Source organism: Blennius ocellaris (genome assembly GCF_963422515.1).
Source record: "Blennius ocellaris genome assembly, chromosome: 4".
In the NCBI taxonomy this organism is placed as follows: Eukaryota; Metazoa; Chordata; class Actinopteri; order Blenniiformes; family Blenniidae; genus Blennius; species Blennius ocellaris.
Genome location: NC_137653.1, coordinates 725385 through 748989, shown reverse-complemented (window position 1 = coordinate 748989; position 23605 = coordinate 725385). Strand labels below are relative to the sequence as shown.

Sequence of the window (23605 nt, the reverse complement as noted above, 5' to 3'; positions counted from 1 at the left end):
AAAACAAATGACTGACCAACCAAAGAAAAACAAGGGAACAAGAAATGAAATTCTTAGAAAAGTGATAAAAGAATCTGCTGAATGACGACCAGCCAATCAAGCAAATGAATTAATTAGTAATCAACCAACCAAAGAATTAAAACAAATGACCATCGGTCAAATAATCAACACAAAAGTCCAAGAAAGCCACCGACTGTAGAAACGAACCGTCAGACGGTGAAACGTGATTGAAAACAATAACTAGAAATCAGTCGATCCATTGATTTTAGGTGCATCATCGATCAAACAATATATGAATGCCTTGAAATCTCTCAACATGAAGGGAAAAATGGTTTGAAGAGTCTTTGACCCTTCAGATACAAAGACATGAAAACAACCCACCTGATGAGGTTCAAGTCTTTTAGTCGACGTACCTTTGAAATGATCAAAGATTAAATTCCTGAAGCTGGAGGAGCTTTGATGTTTCACATCCGGAGACCAGCGTTTGTGTAACACCAGGGTGAGAAACCAGTGTCACAAGACCTTCAAGAACACCACCCCCCCAACCCCCCCCCACCCCCCGTCGCCGTGGTTACTCCATGTGTCTCCGCTCCCTGCTGTTTCCATGGTGACCAACTGTTTTCTCTGCTCTCCTTCTCCTTTCCAGTGTCATCCAGGCTCCGTTACCGCTACCTGTAGACAAGGTAAGGTGTGTGTGTGTGTGTGTGTGTGTGTGTGTGTGTGTGTGTGTGTGTGTGTGTGTGTGTGTGTGTGTGTGTGTGTGTGTGTGTGTGTGTGTGTGTGTGTGTGTGTGTGTGTGTGTGTGTGTGTGTGTGTGTGTGTGTGTGTGTGTGTGTGTGTGTGTGTGTGTGTGTGTGTGTGTGTGTGTGTGTGGTCAGCTGATTGAGGAATGCAGTGTTTGCTGCCAGTCGGTGCTTCGTCCCTCAGAAACCAGGAGGACAGTCTTGTCCTCCACCCAGTTCACTGCAGATACCAGGAGGACAGTCTTGTCCTCCTGGTCTCTGCAGAGAACTGGAGGACAGTCTTGTCCTCCTGGTCACTGCAGAGAACTGGAGGACAGTCTTGTCCTCCACCCAGTTCTCTGCAGATACCAGGAGGACAGTCTTGTCCTCCTGGTCTCTGCAGAGAACTGGAGGACAGTCTTGTCCTCCTGGTCTCTGCAGAGACTCTCACACCGACTGAGTTTCCAGCAAAGTGGAACTGGTCCTGTTTGGTGTTGTGACCCGAGGGACTGAAGATGCAGTAACACCTGCAGTTCCTCCTCGTTTCCTCTAAAGCACATGACGACAAACACTTTTCATTTCCTGGTACTTTGTTTTGTTGCAGTGGTTCTTCATTTGTTTACAGCCTTGGATGGGTTTTTGTGTCGCTTGTGACGAGTTTTGGGTGTTTTCAGTACTCTGGTGAGGCTTTCAGTACTCTGGTGAGGCTTCCTGGTGAGGCCTTCAGTACTCTGGTGAGACCTTCAGTACTCTGGTGAGGCTTCCTGGTGAGGCCTTCAGTACTCTGGTGAGGCTTCCTGGTGAGGCCTTCAGTACTCTGGTGAGACCTTCAGTACTCTGGTGAGGCCTTCAGTACTCTGGTGAGGCCTTCAGTACTCTGGTGAGGCCTTCAGTACTCTGGTGAGGCTTCCTGGTGAGGCCTTCAGTACTCTGGTGAGGCCTTCAGTACTCTGGTGAGGCTTCCTGGTGAGGCCTTCAGTACTCTGGTGAGGCTTCCTGGTGAGGCCTTCAGTACTCTGGTGAGACCTTCAGTACTCTGGTGAGACCTTCAGTACTCTGGTGAGGCCTTCAGTACTCTGGTGAGGCCTTCAGTACTCTGGTGAGGCTTCCTGGTGAGGCCTTCAGTACTCTGGTGAGGCTTCCTGGTGAGGCCTTCAGTACTCTCCTGTTGTTGTTTGCATACGTCACTTTGCCACTTTGACCTTCATTGTGGATTCAGTATAATACGACCCTTTGAAGTAATTCAACAGTTTTCCACTGTTTCTAACAACGACTGGCTTACGGAGTATTTTCAAAGTATTTGCAGTTAAAAGCTGATCAGCCAGCAGACGACATGTTAATGCTGTTCAGCTGCTTTCGTTCATTTTACAGTCGGTCTGTGAAGTTGTGTGTGTTTCTATCTCCAGTTTGTTCTCCTCACCTGCTTTTCCAACCGCTTGTTGCCTTGTAGTTCCCTCTCAGGCCTGAACGTCCTGCAGACTGGTTGTTGTGTGTTTCCCAGGTTCCAGCCAACACTCCCAGTATGTATTCTCAGGAACTCTTCCAGCTGTCCCAGTATCTACAGGTAACACACTGCCACCTACAGGCCACTGCTCACCACTGCAGCACGGCTGTCGCAAACAAACACCGACTCCGTCACAGCCTCAATCACCTGGACTCAATTACATTGATACTTATATTATATCATATAGTTCATATTTCATATGGCATATTGCATGTACATATACATGTGCAAGTACACTATTACCATTGGTATTATTATTGTTATGGGTGTACTGTTACTATTGGTATTATTATTATTATTATTATTATTATTTTTACTGATATATATATATTTGTTGTTGTTATTTTATTGCTACCATATTGTTATTGTTATATTATTGCTACCACTAATAGTAGTACTATACACGAGTATTATACACTATTACACACTGTTATTATCCGTATTATTGTTATTATTATTATATAATGCCTACTTCTAATGGCTCTGCCACTGCACCTTACTATTTATTATCTTGCTTTGATCTCGTCTTATTTCTAAGTGCCCATGTTCCGTTCTGTGTTTTACTTTATGTCTTATACCCAGATATTTTTATTTTTTACTTTTATTTCTATTCTATTGTATTTTATAATATTCGTATGTACCAGATTGCTGCAACAAAACAATTTCCCTTCGGGGACGAATAAAGTAATTATCTATCTATCTATCTATCTAACAGAGAGACATGAAGGAAAGGGACAGAGAGACATGAAGGAAAGGGACAGAGACATGAAGCAAAGGGACAGAGAGACATGAAGGAAAGGGACAGAGAGACATGAAGCAAAGGGACAGAGACATGAAGCAAAGGGACAGAGAGACATGAAGGAAAGGGACAGAGACATGAAGCAAAGGGACAGAGAGACAAGAAGCAAAGGGACAGAGACATGAAGGAAAGGGACAGAGAGACATGAAGCAAAGGGACAGAGGATCATGAAGGAAAGGGACAGAGGATCATGAAGGAAAGGGACAGAGAGACATGAAGGAAAGGGACAGAGAGACATGAAGCAAAGGGACAGAGAGACATGAAGGAAAGGGACAGAGAGACATGAAGGAAAGGGACAGAGAGACATGAAGGAAAGGGACAGAGAGACATGAAGGAAAGGGACAGAGACATGAAGGAAAGGGACAAAGAGACATGAAGCAAAGGGACAGAGAGACATGAAGCAAAGGGACAGAGAGACAAGAAGCAAAGGGACAGAGACATGAAGGAAAGGGACAGAGAGACATGAAGCAAAGGGACAGAGAGACATGAAGCAAAGGGACAGAGAGACATGAAGCAAAGGGACAGAGAGACATGAAGGAAAGGGACAGAGAGGCATGAAGGAAAGGGACAGAGAGACATGAAGGAAAGGGACAGAGAGACATGAAGCAAAGGGACAGAGAGACATGAAGCAAAGGGACAGAGAGACTTCACTTCGGGACAGTTTGTGTCAAACCTAAAACCTTTTTTTTGTTTTTTCTCCCCCGTTTGCGCCGCCGTGTTCGTCCCCGGCCGTCCGTCCCTCAGGAGGCCTTACACCGGGAGCAGATGCTGGAGCAGAAGCTGGCCACGCTGCAGCGGCTCCTCGCCAGCACTCAGGAGGCCTCGGAGAGCAGCTGGCAGGTCCGTGTGCTTCCTCCTCACTCCAAACTCCACTTTGTTATGTAATCCAGTGTTTTTCTACCTTTTATGAACCGAGGCACACTTTTGTCTTTAGAAACACCTGGAGTTAAAATGTGAAACTCTGTAGCCTCTATTAACAATATGAAGTCTTTCTCATCAAAGACATCAAAGTCTTTCTCATCAAAGTTTTATCAACAGGAATCCAGTAAATCCAGAAAGCAAGGACTTTTTTTAATAGTGACTCCCTCAGTGTGAAACCTGGACCTGATGGATGAAGAGCTGAGATCCTGGTTTTCAAAAACTTCTCCATCACTGTCACTGACACAGTACTTTGATACAAGATGGTAGCAGGAGGTGGAGATGAACCACACTGACGTCTGTCACTTTACATTTCACCGGCAAAGTTCTGTGCTGCCCTCTAGTGGTGAAGAGTATTTATACATGGTTACTCTGCAACACACTGTCGCTGTGAGAGCAAAGGTTTTTTTTTTTGAAAGAAATGTGATAATTTCCCACGACTCAGCTGACGATCTGGAGGAAACACCAGAGGTTGGAAAACACTGATGTGATGTATAAATCTAAAGACTTTAAATACCCCTGGATTGGGAGCAATACACACCTATTGGGTCGGACACTTTCTCCATCATGGACAGTAGTTTGCTATTTTATATATATATATATTTTAAACCATTGTAAAGCTGAAGGAGTTCAGTTCTCAGCCTGGTGACTCCATCACTCACTTCTCGTTTTAATGTGAAGTGTTGGTTTGTCCCCACCAGGCTCTGATCGACGAGGACCGCCTGCTGTCCAGACTGGAGGTGATGGGCAGTCAGCTGCAGGCGTATTCAAAGGTAGCGGCCGTCCGAGTAGATGTGAAGTATCCGCCTCCCGCACGTCGTCACCGAATGACGAACCGATGCTTTGCCAGTCTCAGACGGAGGAGGGGATCCGGAAGGAGCTGCTGGCGCTGCAGGAGGACAAACACAACTACGAGACCACGGCCAAGGAGTCGCTGAGGAGGGTCCTGCAGGAGAAGATCGAGGTGGTGCGGAAGCTGTCGGAGGTGGAGGTGAGGAGCCCGGCGTCCTGTGCACGCCGTCCAGCCCCCGCCTTGCCCCGCCTTGCCCTGCCTCGCCCGGTACTGAGAGCTCCGTGTTCCCCCTGCAGCGCTCGCTCAGCAACACGGAGGACGAGTGCACCCACCTGAAGGAGATGTCGGAGAGGGGCCAGGAGGAGCTGGGCGAGCTCGCCAACAAGTACAACGCCGCCGTCAACGAGATCAAAGAGCTCACCGACAAGATCAAGGTACCGACACAAAGACCAGCACCAGGTTTCTTTGATGTGGGTTCCTGCGTCCGGTTCGTCTCACACTGCTGCTGCTGCTGCAGGCGGCGGAGGGCCGGCAGGAGGAGCTGACTCAGCGCGGCGCCACGGAGAAGAGGGAGTTGGAGCTGCGCATCGAGGAGATGGAGGAGAAGGAGCAGGTTCTCCAGGCTCGCATCGAAGCCCTGCAGGCCGACAACGACTTCACCAACGAGCGGCTGGCTGCGCTGCAGGGTAACGCGTCCACAGACACACACCGCCGTCCTCCTCGTGCTGCTGCAGACGCTCAGACGTGTCGGTTGGCCTCGTCGAGGGGCTGCAACGACCAGTCCATCAAATCCATTCAATTCGATTATTTAAAGTGTCGGCAACGAATTTCAGAATCGATTCGTTGTGTCGCGCAATTTATGCGCCACTCGGCCGGTGTTCAGCTCTCCGGTCAAAGTTGTTGCGAGGCAATCGAGCTAACCGGCTAACCGCCGGATGCAGGGAGGCGTCACCGGGGAGGCGTCACCGTGGCGTCGTCACCGGGGCGACGTCACCGTGAAAACGTCATCGGGGCAACGTCACCGTGGAGACGTCACCCGGGGCGTCCTCCAGCGGTTCACAAAGAAACACTTTGAAGTGTAACTTGAAAGGGTATTATAGCGATATTTCAGCAGTCTGGTCACTCAGGATGAAACTGGACTGTTTGTGGTCCCTGAAGTACTTTAAAGCTTATTTAATGATTAAATAATGTAAACATCTTATGTACATGTATTTATATTGTATACATCTTTGTATTGGTTCGGTTATGTTCTTTTAGATAACCATAACATATTTGACGTTTGGTTCGTTCAATATCAGCTCGTCCTACAATTTAAAATGTTTTGTTTTTTTAGCCGATTAATCGAAAAAAATAATCGACGGATTGATCGATTATTAAAATAATGGTGAGTTGCAGCCGGAGCCTCATCAGGACTTCCTTTTTGTCCCTTTAAAAAAAAAAAAACCTGAAAGAAGGAATTGTCACTGTCGGAGCAGCTCCAACACGCCGCCCGCCCCCTGCTGGCCGCTCACATGAACTGCAGCTTCTAAAGGGAAGCGCTCTGTGGCCGGAAGCCGTCAGTCACGCCTGCTGTGGTTGTTGTTGTTGTTTACAGTGCGATTAGAACAGCTGCAGGAGAAAAGTGTTAAAGAGAACAACAGTCTGGGTGAGTCCACGCCTGGGGACACTCGTCCTCTCGTCCCCCCGCCGCCGTCCCTCTGGCCGCTAACGTCACCGCCTCATCACTAACCACGCATGAAACCCTGCTGCATGGCCTCTCTCTCTCTCTCTCTCTCTCTCTCTCTCTCCATCTCCATCCGTCTCTCTGTCAAAGAGTCTTCCTGTCCATCCTCTGGTTTTACGTCTTCACGTGTCCTCTGGTCGGGGACAGGGGACGCTCATCCAGTCCACAAACAGAATCCAACAGATCTTGACTGTCCAGATGAGATTTATTTCAGGTTCATTCAGAATCCGATCTATAAGTAGAAACGTTCAATAATCCCCCTCGTGATGTCAGGAATATCTCAAACCCTCCAAACGTCTGCAACACCACTCCTGGAATTCTGAGTATTGAATAAAGTATAAAAGTACTACTTGGTAAATGAGGCGGTTTCACCCTGAGCCGTGATGAAAACCAAGCTGCAGACGTCTCAGATTGATTAAACCACCAAACGATGACCGTGGCCACTAGTGGGCGCTGTTGTTTGTTTGGATGAGACCGTTATCGCAGTGACTGTCAAAATAAAAGTACCCAGTCCAGGGGAACATGGACGGGGAGTCGCGAAGCTCTGGAGGAGACTTTGTTCTCATGGTCTCTACTGAGCATGTGCAGAACGACGGCTGCGGGTCGTTCTGAGCCCGAGCACTTTCCAAAAGTTGCGTCATCGTGTGAACGGCGCCTCGAACTGCAACCGTCGCTGTGTAAAGGTTAACGAAGTAAAACACCTCAAGATTTTAACTTTTTTTAAATCTTGTAGTTCTAAATACTGAGGAGAAGAAACGGTTGATGAATCAAAGTGAAGTCAGGAGTTTGTCTTCAGGACAGGATGTGCTGGTTCTGGGTCTCTTCCCTGGTTTACAAACTGTCCACTGCTTTGGGGTTTTATTATTTTTTATTGTTCCATCTTCTGGGGGGGCGGGGCTTCTGGTCACTGGTGAATGACGACACTGAACATGGCGTCTTTCGTCTCCGTGTCGCCGCCACAGTCCACTCTGAAGGACCCGTCATCCAGAACCACACACACACACACACACACACACAGAAACACACAGAAACACACACACACAGAAACACACACACACAGAAACACACACACACAGAAACACACACACACAGAAACACAGACACAGACACACACACAGACACAGAAACACGCGCACACACACACACAGACACAGAAACACACACGGAAACATACAGACACAGAAACACGCACACACACAGACACAAACACACACACACAGACACAGAAACACACACGGAAACATACAGACACAGAAACACACACGGAAACATACAGACACAGAAACACGCACACACACACACACAGAAACACACACACAGACACAGAAACACACACGGAAACATACAGACACAGAAACACACACACACACACACAGACAGACACAGACACAAACACATAGTCATACACACACACACACACACACACAGAAACACACACAGAAACACACACAGAAACACACACACACAGACACACACACACACACAGAAACACATAGTCACACACACACACACACACAGAAACACACACACAGAAACACATACACAGAAACACACACACACACACACACACACACACACACACACACACACACACACACACACACACACACACACACACACAGAAACACACACACACACGGCTGTATGTGTCTGATGTGGTGACGTGACCCATGTGGACTTTGTCCCCCACCGCCCCGTAGAGGACACCGGCCAGGACAGACAGAGGCTGGACTCACCTGAGAGCCTGGAGGAAGACGAGGATGAGGATGAGGAGGATACAGACACCGATGATGGTGCAGTTGGTGAAGATCAAGATCTCGATGGTAGTTAGTTTTCTACGACGACAGATTTGTATTTATTTGTATTTAATTTCCGGAACAAAGCCTCGGGATCGTTACATCTTCATGTTACATCAGAGCAGTTTAACAAGTACAGACGTCACTCATTCGTACAAACAAGCAACTGCAACATGAAAAAGCTTTTCTTTTCTTTTTTAAAATACACAAATAAACCCATTTTAAATCAATAAACACTGCAAATGTACGTTACAAGTAATACAGTCTTTCACATGGAAAGGTTTGTGTTTAAAACACATTTTCATGTTGAGTTTGCTGATTGACAATCAGATCAGCAACGTTTCTTTTTCAAACACAACAAACTGGAATCAAGTCATTAAGGCGACTGAGTGTGTTTACTTATTCCTGGTTGGAAAGAAAACACGTGCAGGAGCAGGTTGAGGTGGAGCAGGTCCAGGTGGAGCAGGTTCAGGTGGAGCAGGTCGAGGTAGAGCAGGTCCAGGTGGAGCTGGTCCAGGTGGAGCAGGGTCAGGTGGAGCAGGTTCAGGTGGAGCAGGTCGAGGTGGAGCAGGTCGAGGTGGAGCTGGTCCAGGTGGAGCTGGTCCAGGTGGAGCAGGTTCAGGTGGAGCAGGTTCAGGTGGAGCAGGTTCAGGTGGAGCAGGTTCAGGTGGAGCTGGTCCAGGTGGAGCGGGTTCAGGTGGAGCGGGTCCAGGTGGAGCGGGTCCAGGTGGAGCGGGTCCAGGTGGAGCTGGTCCAGGTGCAGCAGGTCCAGGTGGAGCAGGTTCAGCTGGAGCAGGTTCAGCTGGAGCAGGTTCAGGTGGAGCAGGTTCAGGTGGAGCAGGTCCAGGTGGAGCAGGTCCAGGTGGAGCAGGTTCAGGTGGATCGGGTCGAGGTGGAGCAGGTTCAGGTGGAGCAGGTTCAGGTGGAGCAGGTTGAGGTGGAGCTGGTCCAGGTGGAGCTGGTCCAGGTGGAGCAGGTCCAGGTGGAGCAGGTTCAGGTGGAGCAGGTCCAGGTGGAGCAGGGTCAGGTGGAGCAGGTTCAGGTGCAGCAGGTCCAGGTGGAGCAGGTTCAGGTGGAGCAGGTTCAGGTGGAGCAGGTCCAGGTGGAGCGGGTTCAGGTGGAGCGGGTCCAGGTGGAGCGGGTCGAGGTGGAGCGGGTCGAGGTGGAGCTGGTCCAGGTGGAGCTGGTTCAGGTGGAGCTGGTTCAGGTGGAGCAGGTCCAGGTGGAGCAGGTTCAGGTGGAGCGGGTCCAGGTGGAGCGGGTCCAGGTGGAGCAGGTTCAGGTGGAGCAGGTCCAGGTGGAGCGGGTTCAAGTGGAGCGGGTCCAGGTGGAGCGGGTCGAGGTGGATCGGGTCGAGGTGGAGCAGGTTCAGGTGGAGCAGGTCCAGGTGGAGCTGGTTCAGGTGGAGCAGGTTCAGGTGGAGCAGGTTCAGGTGGAGCGGTTCAGGTGGAGCGGGTTCAGGTGGAGCGGGTTCAGGTGGAGCTGGTCCAGGTGGAGCGGGTCAGGTGGAGCGGGTTCAGGTGGAGCGGGTCCAGGTGGAGCAGGTTCAGGTGGAGCAGGTCCAGGTGGAGCAGGTTCAGGTGGAGCAGGTCCAGGTGGAGCAGGTTCAGGTGGAGCAGGTTCAGGTGGAGCAGGTCCAGGTGGAGCAGGTCCAGGTGGAGCAGGTTCAGGTGCAGCAGGTTCAGGTGGAGCATGTTCAGGTGGAGCAGGTTCAGGTGGAGCAGGTCCAGGTGGAGCAGGTCCAGGTGGAGCGGGTCCAGGTGGAGCGGGTCCAGGTGGAGCGGGTCCAGGTGGAGCGGGTCCAGGTGGATCGGGTCCAGGTGGATCGGGTCGAGGTGGAGCAGGGTCAGGTGGAGCAGGTCCAGGTGGAGCAGGTCCAGGTGGAGCAGGTCCAGGTGGAGCAGGGTCAGGTGGAGCAGGTTCAGGTGGAGCAGGTTCAGGTGGAGCAGGTTCAGGTGGAGCAGGTCGAGGTGGAGCAGGTTCAGGTGGAGCAGGTCCAGGTGGAGCAGGTTCAGGTGGAGCAGGTTCACCAGAACTATAAGAAGAAACGGTTGAAGACTAAACTGAACTTCTGTTAAAACTGCAGAGTGAAGAATTCAACCTGGCAGCCATCGTGCTAACGTGCTAACGTGCTAGTACGCAGTGTTTGTTAGATTCAGGAGGAACCGAGCGGTGAGATAAAACATGAACCAGGTGGGATGTTGACCTGACGTAGAGAAACCATCGCCAACGGCTCTCAAGCTTTGCTCTCGATCTGTCGTCTTCGTCGCCATGACGATGACGACGACGACGACAGGAGGAGGTCGATGTTTCCTGGAAAATAGTCCACAGATGCTCTGTTGGATTGACCTGAAATGTTCTTCTTGGGATTGAATGAGTTTGAATTAAAGCTCGAGAAATAGAAGCTCATTCTGGTTTATTCTGCCTTCAATTCTCCAGATTTTTAACTCGCTTTCGCAGTTTTTTTTTTCTCTTTTTCTTTTTGAAACTCAAACCTCCGTTGCCTCTAAACACACTTCCGCCGGACGTATTCCCAGTGGAGTCATTCTCTGCTCCCGTCACGGCGCCCCCTGCAGGCCGCTGGCTTTGACAGGAAGTGAGGTTGCGACTGAGCGTCAGGCTGGTGAATTCTGTTTCCCGTGGATCTGCATTCTCGTCTCGTCTGCGTCCACACGTCCGTCCGTCTGTCCGTCCTCCTGTGTGACTCCTTCACCCGTCTGCCAGAGTTCTCTTGTGTCTCTGGTCAGTCTGTCCGTCAGTCTCCTCTCCGTCATTCCCTCCATTTTGAACTCGTCTTCCCTCACGAGCGTTGAAAGTCGCTTCTTCCAGCGTTCTGGACGTGAAGCTCGTTGATTCTGTGCATCTGATCCAGGAAGTGGATCTTGTCCTTCGGTTCTCCGTCCTCTGGTCGGAGGTGCAGTTTGTGGAAACGACGTGACGGAACTTCCTTCTCTTCACGCCCGTTTCTCACATCTTCCAACATTTTTCATCACGATCCAATCTGCCTCTTCTTCCTTTTCTTTTCGGGGATGAGATGCTTCAGTTGGCGACGCCCCCTTCAGAGTAGACGTCAAGTAAACTGGATAGAGTTTTAAATATGTCAATTAAATAGAATATTAACCACAGAAATAGCAATATTTATAATGAAACTCGCTGCTCAGAGGCGTCAATTAAATATCTGACCGTTTTCGATTATTGACTTTCCACACTGGGCTTTTATTATGGATTTGCTGTGTTTCCCTGCTGACTGCTGGGAGTTTGAGCAGTGAACTGATCCTTACTTTTTTAAATAAGGTTTGTTTATTCAAGATTCAGTTAAGATAAGATAAGATAAGCCTTTATCGATCTCACAAAGGAGAAATGTACTTGTTACCTTCTGCTCTTAAAGACTCTTGAGCAGGAAAGACAAGAAATGTACAAACAGTTAGATAAGGGTAGAGGAATCTTGTCTACAATGACTATCAAGAACTCTAAGGACCACAAATATTAACAGTAAAGAGTAATAATAAGTAAATAAAATAAAATAGGACTAAAAATAAGATAAAAATCACAGACTATAATAAAGTATAATAAGTTCTAAGGGGAGCAAAGTATACAGTAAGATGAAATACAAGGAAATTAAACTATGATGGGGGGGGGAAAAGTGTAGAATAAAAGTACAATAAACATACTATAGTAAAAATATAGCAGTGTTGGCAGGTTCAGTCCTAACAAGTGGTTAATTAGTGACGTAGATAAAGTGGCAACATTAAACAATGTTAAATAGGAAATCACCTGTAATCTTTCCTCCCTGAACCCACAGACATCAAGTAACGACAAGCCAGACGGGTTGAAAGGAAACACAAATAATAATAATACTGCCAATAAAATGGAATTAACTGATCTACAGTAGCTCTCGTTATACGTTATTAGTATACCGTTCTACAATTTCAACTGCATCCATCTTTTGAAAATAGGCAAGAAAAGGGTCCCAAACATCGTGACATTTTTTAACTGAGCCTTTTGTTGTGTATCTGATTTTTTTCGCGGTGTGTGGTGATACATGACGTCTCTGACTGCAGGTGAACTGATCGTTACTTTGAGAACATCTGATGTGAAACCACATACTGCACCTCCAACTCCTGAATTCCTAAACGTGTTCCTCAAGCTTCAAAGCCTGTTGGATCTTTGTTTAAATGAGAATTAAAAGCTACGGACCAGTGATCGGATCTGGATCCTTTTGAGTTCTGATGAGCAGAATCGACGAAGTCTGACTTGACTGGTCGTGTCGTAACGTCGGTTCTCTGTTTCCGTCAGACAACTGTCACGTTAACAACAGCGGGGGAGACTCCACTAGAATCCAACAGTTAATAGACTGTCAGCGTGAGTACCAGCAACCACACCAGCAACCACACCAGCAACCACACCAGCAACCACACCAGCAACCACACCAGCAGCCACACCAGCCGCCACACCAGCCGCCACACCAGCCGCCACACCAGCAGCCACACCAGCAACCACACCAGCAACCACACCAGCAGCCACACCAGCCGCCACACCAGCAACCACACCAGCCGCCACACCAGCCGCCACACCAGCCGCCACACCAGCCGCCACACCAGCCGCCACACCAGCAACCACACCAGCCGCCACACCAGCAACCACACCAGCAGCCACACCAGCCGCCACACCAGCCGCCACACCAGCAACCACACCAGCCGCCACACCAGCAACCACACCAGCCGCCACACCAGCCGCCACACCAGCAACCACACCAGCCGCCACACCAGCAACCACACCAGCAACCACACCAGCCGCCACACCAGCAGCCACACCAGCAGCCACACCAGCCGCCACACCAGCAACCACACCAGCAGCCACACCAGCCGCCACACCAGCAACCACACCAGCCGCCACACCAGCCGCCACACCAGCCGCCACACCAGCCGCCACACCAGCCGCCACACCAGCAACCACACCAGCCGCCACACCAGCAACCACACCAGCAGCCACACCAGCCGCCACACCAGCCGCCACACCAGCCGCCACACCAGCCGCCACACCAGCAACCACACCAGCCGCCACACCAGCAACCACACCAGCCGCCACACCAGCCGCCACACCAGCCGCCACACCAGCCGCCACACCAGCCGCCACACCAGCAGCCACACCAGCCGCCACACCAGCAACCACACCAGCCGCCACACCAGCCGCCACACCAGCCGCCACACCAGCCGCCACACCAGCCGCCACACCAGCAACCACACCAGCCGCCACACCAGCAACCACACCAGCCGCCACACCAGCCGCCACACCAGCCGCCACACCAGCCGCCACACCAGCCGCCACACCAGCAACCACACCAGCCGCCACACCAGCAACCACACCAGCAGCCACACCAGCCGCCACACCAGCCGCCACACCAGCAACCACACCAGCCGCCACACCAGCAACCACACCAGCCGCCACACCAGCCGCCACACCAGCAACCACACCAGCCGCCACACCAGCAACCACACCAGCAACCACACCAGCCGCCACACCAGCAGCCACACCAGCAGCCACACCAGCCGCCACACCAGCAACCACACCAGCAGCCACACCAGCCGCCACACCAGCAACCACACCAGCCGCCACACCAGCCGCCACACCAGCCGCCACACCAGCCGCCACACCAGCAACCACACCAGCAACCACGCCAACAACCACACCAGCCGCCACACCAGCAACCACACCAGCAACCACACCAGCCGCCACACCAGCCGCCACACCAGCAACCACACCAGCAACCACACCAGCAGCCACACCAGCCGCCACACCAGCAACCACACCAGCAGCCACACCAGCAGCCACGCCAGCAACCACACCAGCAACCACACCAGCAACCACACCAGCAACCACACCAGCAGCCACACCAGCCGCCACACCAGCCGCCACACCAGCCGCCACACCAGCAACCACACCAGCCGCCACACCAGCAGCCACACCAGCAACCACACCAGCAACCACACCAGCAGCCACACCAGCAGCCACACCAGCAACCACACCAGCCGCCACACCAGCAACCACACCAGCCGCCACACCAGCAACCACACCAGCCGCCACACCAGCAACCACACCAGCCGCCACACCAGCAGCCACACCAGCAACCACACCAGCAACCACACCAGCAGCCACACCAGCAACCACGCCAGCAACCACGCCAGCAACCACGCCAGCAACCACGCCAGCAACCACGCCAGCAACCACACCAGCCGCCACACCAGCAACCACACCAGCCGCCACACCAGCCACCACACCAGCAGCCACACCAGCAACCACACCAGCAGCCACACCAGCAACCACGCCAGCAACCACGCCAGCAACCACGCCAGCAACCACGCCAGCAACCACGCCAGCAACCACGCCAGCCGCCACACCAGCAACCACACCAGCCGCCACACCAGCCACCACACCAGCCGCCACACCAGCAACCACACCAGCAGCCACACCAGCAGCCACACCAGCAACCACACCAGCCGCCACACCAGCAACCACACCAGCAACCACACCAGCCGCCACACCAGCAGCCACACCAGCAGCCACACCAGCCGCCACACCAGCAACCACACCAGCAGCCACACCAGCCGCCACACCAGCAACCACACCAGCCGCCACACCAGCCGCCACACCAGCCGCCACACCAGCCGCCACACCAGCAACCACACCAGCAACCACGCCAACAACCACACCAGCCGCCACACCAGCAACCACACCAGCAACCACACCAGCCGCCACACCAGCCGCCACACCAGCAACCACACCAGCAACCACACCAGCAGCCACACCAGCCGCCACACCAGCAACCACACCAGCAGCCACACCAGCAGCCACGCCAGCAACCACACCAGCAACCACACCAGCAACCACACCAGCAACCACACCAGCAGCCACACCAGCCGCCACACCAGCCGCCACACCAGCCGCCACACCAGCAACCACACCAGCCGCCACACCAGCAGCCACACCAGCAGCCACACCAGCAACCACACCAGCAACCACACCAGCAGCCACACCAGCAGCCACACCAGCAACCACACCAGCCGCCACACCAGCAACCACACCAGCCGCCACACCAGCAACCACACCAGCCGCCACACCAGCAACCACACCAGCCGCCACACCAGCAGCCACACCAGCAACCACACCAGCAACCACACCAGCAGCCACACCAGCAACCACGCCAGCAACCACGCCAGCAACCACGCCAGCAACCACGCCAGCAACCACGCCAGCAACCACACCAGCCGCCACACCAGCAACCACACCAGCCGCCACACCAGCCACCACACCAGCAGCCACACCAGCAACCACACCAGCAGCCACACCAGCAACCACGCCAGCAACCACGCCAGCAACCACGCCAGCAACCACGCCAGCAACCACGCCAGCAACCACGCCAGCAACCACGCCAGCAACCACGCCAGCAACCACGCCAGCCGCCACACCAGCAACCACACCAGCCGCCACACCAGCCACCACACCAGCCGCCACACCAGCAACCACACCAGCAGCCACACCAGCAGCCACACCAGCAACCACACCAGCCGCCACACCAGCAACCACACCAGCCGCCACACCAGCAGCCACACCAGCAGCCACACCAGCCGCCACACCAGCAACCACACCAGCCGCCACACCAGCAGCCACACCAGCCGCCACACCAGCAACCACACCAGCCTGACTCCACCCATCAGGACAATCAAACACTTCACATCATCCAACAAGGCTTCACCTCATTAACTTGGGTTTTTGTTTTTGTTTTCAGGTAATATATATATATATATATATATATATATAACATTAGAATTTGGGCTTCAGGATATATTCGGATAAACAATCCCAATATAAATAATCACAGGAGACTGAAGTGCAGCAAATGTCCCTTGGATCCAGTCTGAGTGTCAAACAGCCAGATAATCCGTCACGTTTCATCAAGGCTGGAAGTCAGAAGCTCACAAATCCAGACAAAATACCAAGAATACAAACTCGTCTACCTGCTTCGTGACGAGGAAACTGCACCTGTGGTGAAAACACACTGTACAGGTGTGTTTCCTACAGACAGGCTAAAGTTTTATATATATATATATAAGCACAAAGACATTAAGTGACGTATTTATTGGAACATTTCCACATATCGTCATTTAACATCACGTTGCCCTAACTAGAACCCCTCGTGGCGTTAGCAACTATTATTTAATGAGATTATTTAAGACGTCCTCATGATGTAGAACCCGTTATTTGTCGTTAACCTACCAGGTGGATTCTGGCAATGAAATGAGCTGGATTTCTAATGTTTGGTATAAAATGTGATTCTGTCAACGTCGGATTTAGTTTGAACACAAACTGTTGTCGTGTTTCAGGTCTTTGTTGGACGTAATCCCAAAAAGGACGTTGATCTTAGGATGGAATAAGTTTTCCTATAGTACAGGAAAGAAAATACCTTTTGAACCTGGTGCAACGTGTCGTTTGTGTCTCTGGGGGTCTAACGAGTGTTTTCACGTGCTGCTGCTTCCTGTTGGATTCCCTCGGGGTTTTCAGCGGCGGTAGTTTGGAGGAGCCGCCATGAGACGGTCTGGACCGACCGTCACTTCCTGTCTGAACTCCTCTCACTGTGGAGGACGATCAGTCTGTCAGGACTCCTTCTTTTAAACCGGGGGTGTCCAACATGTGGCCCGGGGGCCAGAACCGAACCGCCAGAGGATCTAATCCGGCCGCCATGGGATTTTTTTTTTATTTTTAAAGTATAAATATGAAAACTGACAGATTCTGATCTAAAAAAAGCAGATTGTCAAAAATGACATTCAAAACCTCCCTTGGTCAGAATTTGACCCCCGACATTAATGTGGAGGTCACATGACGCAACTCCTTTCACAATAAAACGAGTCCAACTTATGTGAAGTGATACTTTAGACACGTAAACTCAAAACAATTTCCAGATGATGACAAATTGTTTTAATCCTGAATAAAAATACGATACCAGATAAGGTGACTGAGGGTTTTTTGCAAATATAATAATATCTGATTAACTTTAATATGTATATTTCAGAATAGATAGAATAGATAGATAGAATTCTTGCAGATCAAAAGGATCAAAAGAAGAAAGACTTTGACATTTGTCCATATCTGCAGTTTAACATGTGATGTTTGACTTGTTGGGCCTCCAGAGGTCAGAGGTCAGATCAGGTGGATGTGGATCCTCAACTGAAATGACTTTGACACCTCTGGTTTAAAGAGTCGTGCTTCATATCAGCAGCTGTTTCTTCTGAAAGGTTTACTGTCGCTTTAAACCCTCGAGGTTCGCCCACGTTTCTGTACGTTTCAATAAGGACATGAGGTCTTGGATGTTCGATTGGATGAAGTTATTTCAACCAGTTATGAAAACTAAGAACTCACATTGGCTACTTTAACCTCCGTTTATACACGTTTGTGCAAAATACTAAATAAGGGTCATCAGGTAAGAGGTTTGTGTTCCAGCTTCTTCCTGTTTTCAACGGTTTTGCAGGAGTTCAGAATTTCATTTTCATGTTTGTTTTTTTATCTCAAACAGCATTTCCACTCCTGCTGTTTTTAGATTTGTACATCTTTTCTCTCTGCATGCTGCCTCCGGAGCTTTTCACCTGCATCTGTCCGTCATGATCATTTCACTTCACGACTGTTCATCCACACCAGCAGCTTAAATGGAGAAGCCACTGGAAATGTACCTGTAGTGGTTTATCTCCTGCTGAGGGTCGTAATTCTTAATAGATTCTGCTTTTTCAGGTTGTTTCTATCGTGGCTCATCTCACTCGTGTGCAGTTTCATACCCGCTCTGCCGTGATCATTATAAATGTACAGTACTGCCATGAACTGTGACCTCTAACCTAACCCAGTCAGTACAAACAGGATGTTAAGATCAACTCCCAACTCACGTTAACAGACGTTCACTTTCCCGTGTTCTTTCTTTCTGCAGCCGTCAAGCAACTGAAGGAAACTGTGAGCGCGTCCATACACAAACTGGCCAACTTTGACGGTAAGACGGTGCTCTGAACCTAAACCTAACCCCCAACCCTAACCTCAACCCCAACCCTAAACCTAACCCCAACCCTAAACCTAACCCCAATCCTAACCATCCACACACTGGCCAACTTTGACGGTAAGACGGTGCTCTGAACCCCAACCCTAACCTCAACCCCAACCCTAAACCTAACCCCAACCCTAAACCTAACCCCAACCCTAAACCTAACCCCAATCCTAACCATCCACACACTGGCCAACTTTGACGGTAAGACGGTGCTCTGAACCTCAACCCCAACCCTAAACCTAACCCCAACCCTAAACCTAACCCCAATCCTAACCATCCACACACTGGCCAACTTTGACGGTAAGACGGTGCTCTGAACCTCAACCCCAACCCTAAACCTAACCCCAACCCTAAACCTAACCCCAATCCTAACCATCCACACACTGGCCAACTTTGACGGTAAGACGGTGCTCTGAACCTAAACCTAGCCCCCAACCCTAACCTCAACCCCGACCCTAAACCTAACCCCCAACCCTAACCTCAACCCTAAACCTAAACCTCAACCCCAACCCTAACCTCAACCCCAACCCTAAACCTAACCCTAACCCTAAACCCAACCCTAAACCTAAACCCCAACCTTAAATCCCAACCTTAAACCCCAATCCTAAACCTAAACCCCAACCATTACCCTAAAACCCAACCCTAAGCCTAAACCCTAACCCTAACCCTAAACCCCAAACCCAACCCTACCCTACCCTAACCCTAAACCCCAAACCCAACCCTACCCTAACCCTAAACCCCAAACCCCAAACCCAACCCTACCCTAACCCTAAACCCCAAACCCTACCCTACCCTAACCCTAAACCCTATCCATCTACTCCAACCCCAACCCTAAACTCTGCATTCGGGCAGAACCTCCACTGGGTATCGGCTCAAATAATACATTAAATATATATATAATATATATATTTATTAACGATAGTATAGAATACGGATCGTTGCGGTGGTGCTTCACTGTCCACTGTTTCGTACAAACAAACGCTACGATACTTTAAACTCTAATGTGAAATGTGGTTAAACGGCGTTCTGCAGGTTCTGGTAGGGTTCTTAACATCTGCTGTGAAAAGAAGAAGGTCACGATGTTGTTGTGTGTTGAAGATGATGGACCAACAGGACGAGACCCTTTAATTTAACATAAAGTCCTGGTGGTTCGTCCAGTCTTGACTCCGTGTCGGGTCTCTGGTTCGAGTCCCAGATGTGACGTGATGGGGGTGGAAGACTAAAGTGTGTGTGTGTGTGTGTAGAAGTGATGGACGCTCACCTGCAGAACAACCAGACAGGAGAAGACGACATCCTGGCCAGTCCGGAGAGACTTAAAGGTAAAACAGCACTAAGAGAATAGAACTGATGTCTTTCAAGTATAAACACAATTCTTTCCTTTCAGAAAAGTTTTATTTGTGCTTATTTCTAATACCCCCCCCCCCCCCCCCCCAGGGAACCAGATGGATGCCAAAGAGTCCGACATGTCCGACACTCTGAGTCCCAGTAAAGACCGAAGCAGCGACGACACTTCTGGTCAGCACTTCCTCTTGTTCCTCCGATAAAAACACGTCTCTGTGACGGTCAAAGTAGTTTAAATCAGTGTTTCTCAACCGCTGTGCCGTGGGAAATGATCCAATGTCAAAAATGTTTCTAAAAAAAAAAACCATTCACTCTCACAGCGACAGTGTGTTGCAGAGTAATCCTGTATAAATACTCTTCACCACTAGAGGGCAGCACAGAACTTTGCCGGTGAAATGTAAAGTGACAGACGTCAGTGTGGTTCATCTCCACCTCCTGCTACCATCTTGTGTCAAAGTACTGTGTCAGTGACAGTGATGGAGAAGTTTTTGAAAACCAGGATCTCAGCTCTTCATCCATCAGGTCCAGGTTTCACACTGAGGGAGGCACTATTAAAAAAAAGTCCTTGCTTTCTGGATTTACTGGATTCCTGGTGATAAAACTTTGATGAGAATGACTTTGATGTCTTTGATGACAATGACTTTGATGTCTTTGATGAGAAAGACTTTATATTGTTAATAGAGGCTACACAGTTTAACATGAACATTTTCGGGTGGTGGTGTGACTCCAGATGTTTCCAAACAAAAAAGTGCCTTGGGTCAAAAAAGTTGAAAAACACTGATTTATTGGTTTTCTGAAACACTGGATGCTTCATAAAATGAATTCAGGCTTTTTGTTTTGATGTCACCTGATCACTTTGATGAATATCGGTTGTTGTTCTCCCCCCTGACGATGTTCAGATGGAAACATGGACGACCAGGAGCTGAACGAGCCCCAGAACAGAGTCGCTCTGCCCAAAGGTAGAGAAACCCCCCCCCCCCCCCCCCCCCCCCCCCCCCCCCCGCTGAGCCTCTGGTTGAACCCGGACCCTGTGTTTGTGCAGCAGAGCTGCACGGCGCCGGTCTGGAGCCTGGAGACACGGAGCAGGTGGTGCAGCACCTCCACCGGGAGCTGCTGGAGGCCCAGGACCTCGCCAACACCGCAAGCAGAAGTGTCTGGAGCTGCAAGGTCCCTGAGGAGACAGTCTGTCCATCACGCTCTCTGCTGCCCTGCTGCCTCGCACTGACTGTGTGTGTCTGTGTGTGTGTGTGTGTGTGTGTGTGTGTGGGTCTGTGTGTGTGTGGGTCTGTGTGTGTGGGTGTGTGTGTGTGTGTGTGTGTGTGTGTGTGTGTGTGTGTGTGTGTGTGTGTGTGTGTGTGTGTAGCTCTGCTGGAGGAGGAGAGGAAGAACAACTCACAGCAGAGTGAGGAGTCGACCAAACAGATCCAGTACCTGCAGAGTGAGTAACACACACACATGAACACACACACACATGAACACAAGCACACACACAAGCACACACACACACACACACACACACACACACATGAACACACACACACACACATGAACTGTGTGTGTGTGTGTCTCCAGCTCAGCTCGGGAAGCTTCAGGCCGACATGGAGGCCCTGAGGGAGCAGAGGGAGAGCGCCATCTGCAGTACCAGGGAGGAACTGTACTCCGCCCAGGAGGAGGTACTACACCTCCTCCCACACCTCCACCCAGTCCATCATCCTCCTCCCATACTTCCACCCACAGTCCATCATCCTCCTCCCATACCTCCACCCAGTCCATCATCCTCCTCCCATACCTCCACCCAGTCCATCATCCTCCTCCCATACCTCCACCCACAGTCCATCATCCTCCTCCCATACCTCCACCCAGTCCATCATCCTCCTCCCATACCTCCACCCAGTCCATCCATCCTCCTCAACACCTCCACCCACAGTCCATCATCCTCCTCCCATACCTCCACCCAGTCCATCCATCCTCCTCCAACACCTCCACCCACAGTCCATCCATCCTCCTCTCACACCTCCACCCACAGTCCATCATCCTCCTCCCACACCTCCACCCACAGTCCATTCATCCTCCACCCTCCTCCCACACCTCCACCCACAGTCCATCCATCCTCCACCCAGTCAATCATCCTCCTCCCACACCTCCACCCATAGTCCCTCCACCCTCCTCCCAGACTTCATGTGACTCATTCGAAGCTCAAACTAACTCCTCATCCTGTTAAATGCACTGTGCTGAATGTAATCACCCCCCCTCCTCCCTCCACCCACCCCCTCCACCCCTCCCCCCCCCCCCCCCCCCGTTTCAGATCCTGGTCCTGCGACACGCCATGGAGGCGGCCACGGCGGAGCGGGAGCGCGAGATCGCCGCCCTGCAGGCGGACCTGGGCGGCGTGCGGTCGGAGCTGGAGCGCTGGAGGAGCACCGCCGCCAAGTACGAGGAGGAGATCAGCCGGCTGCAGGAGGCCTTCACGCTGCAGCAGCAGCAGCGCAGCTCTGCAGGACAGCTGCAGGGTGGGACGGGGGGACGGGGGGGGGGACGGAGGGGGGGTCTGGACTCAGTGGAGTTACTAACACCTCTCTCTCTCTCTCTCTCTCTCTCTGCTCCTCCCACAGCGGAGTGTGTGACGTTGCAGCAGCGGTGTGTGTGTTTGCAGCAGGACTGTGACGGCCTGAGAGCTGAACGCAAAACTCTGGCAGACAAACTGCACCACCTGGAGGCCGAGCTGAGCAGGTACACCTCCTACACCCTCCTACACCCTCCTTCACCCTCCTACACCCTCCTACACCCTGCTACACCCTCCTACACCCTGCTACACCCTCCTACACCCTGCTACACACTCCTTCACCCTCCTACACCCTGCTACACACTCCTACACCCTGCTACACACTCCTTCACCCTGCTACACCCTGCTACACCCTGCTACACCCTCCTTCACCCTACTACACCCTGCTACACACTCCTTCACCCTGCTACACCCTCCTACACCCTGCTACACCCTCCTACACCCTGCTACACCCTGCTATACCCTCCTACACCCTGCTACACACTCCTTCACCCTCCTCCACCCTGCTACACCCTGCTACACCCTCCTATACCCTGCTACACCCTCCTACACCCTGCTACACCCTGCTACACACTCCTTCACCCTCCTACACCCTGCTACACACTCCTTCACCCTGCTACACCCTCCTACACCCTGCTACACCCTCCTACACCCTGCTACACCCTCCTACACCCTGCTACACCCTCCTACACCCTGCTACACACTCCTTCACCCTCCTACACCCTGCTACACACTCCTACACCCTGCTACACACTCCTTCACCCTGCTACACCCTCCTACACCCTGCTACACCCTCCTACACCCTGCTACACACTCCTTCACCCTCCTACACCCTGCTACACCCTCCTACACCCTGCTACACACTCCTTCACCCTGCTACACCCTCCTTCACCCTCCTACACCCTGCTACACACTCCTTCACCCTCCTACACCCTCCTCCACCCTCCTACACCCTCCTCCTCCTCCTCCTCCTCCTCCAGACTTCACTCAGCTTCAGTTTGAGTGTGTCGATCCTCATAGTTTCTCTGCAGCATGATAAACGTGTTTAAAGAAGATCTTCTTCACCAGGAGCAGAATAAAGTAGAAAACTGGTCACGACTTCCTGTTTTTCCTCCACCGACACAAAACCTTATTTTAGCAGCGTCGACCAGGTGAAGCCTCCGACTGAAGGTGTTGAGACGGAGGAATTGTAGGTGACGGAGTCTGTGCTCAGCGCTGGAGGACAGCTGGCTCAGGCCAGACTGACGGGTGACTGACGGGTGACTGACGGGTGACTGACGGGTGACTGACGGGTGACTGACGGGTGACTGACGGGTGACTGACGGGTGACTGACGGGTGACAGTCAGCAGCTCCTCCAGTAAACA

General features: G+C 51.5%; 1 protein-coding gene across 1 annotated transcript in view; it reads left to right on the top strand.

The window, feature by feature from the left end:
• The window catches only part of slmapa (sarcolemma associated protein a), a gene marked incomplete at its 3' end in the record, with an annotated part of 49445 nt that extends 25949 nt beyond the window's left edge, over positions 1 to 23496 (top strand). Inside the window, 20 exon segments of the mRNA XM_080495324.1 lie at positions 647 to 683; positions 2224 to 2286; positions 3770 to 3865; positions 4645 to 4716; positions 4794 to 4934; positions 5033 to 5170; positions 5254 to 5422; positions 6331 to 6381; positions 8160 to 8282; positions 18226 to 18285; positions 19581 to 19655; positions 19771 to 19851; positions 20577 to 20636; positions 20720 to 20815; positions 20818 to 20844; positions 21041 to 21115; positions 21250 to 21350; positions 21983 to 22187; positions 22290 to 22407; positions 23454 to 23496. Coding sequence (XP_080351450.1) covers positions 647 to 683; positions 2224 to 2286; positions 3770 to 3865; positions 4645 to 4716; positions 4794 to 4934; positions 5033 to 5170; positions 5254 to 5422; positions 6331 to 6381; positions 8160 to 8282; positions 18226 to 18285; positions 19581 to 19655; positions 19771 to 19851; positions 20577 to 20636; positions 20720 to 20815; positions 20818 to 20844; positions 21041 to 21115; positions 21250 to 21350; positions 21983 to 22187; positions 22290 to 22407; positions 23454 to 23496 — 1831 coding nt within the window.
• Positions 23497 to 23605: the final 109 nt, after the last annotated feature.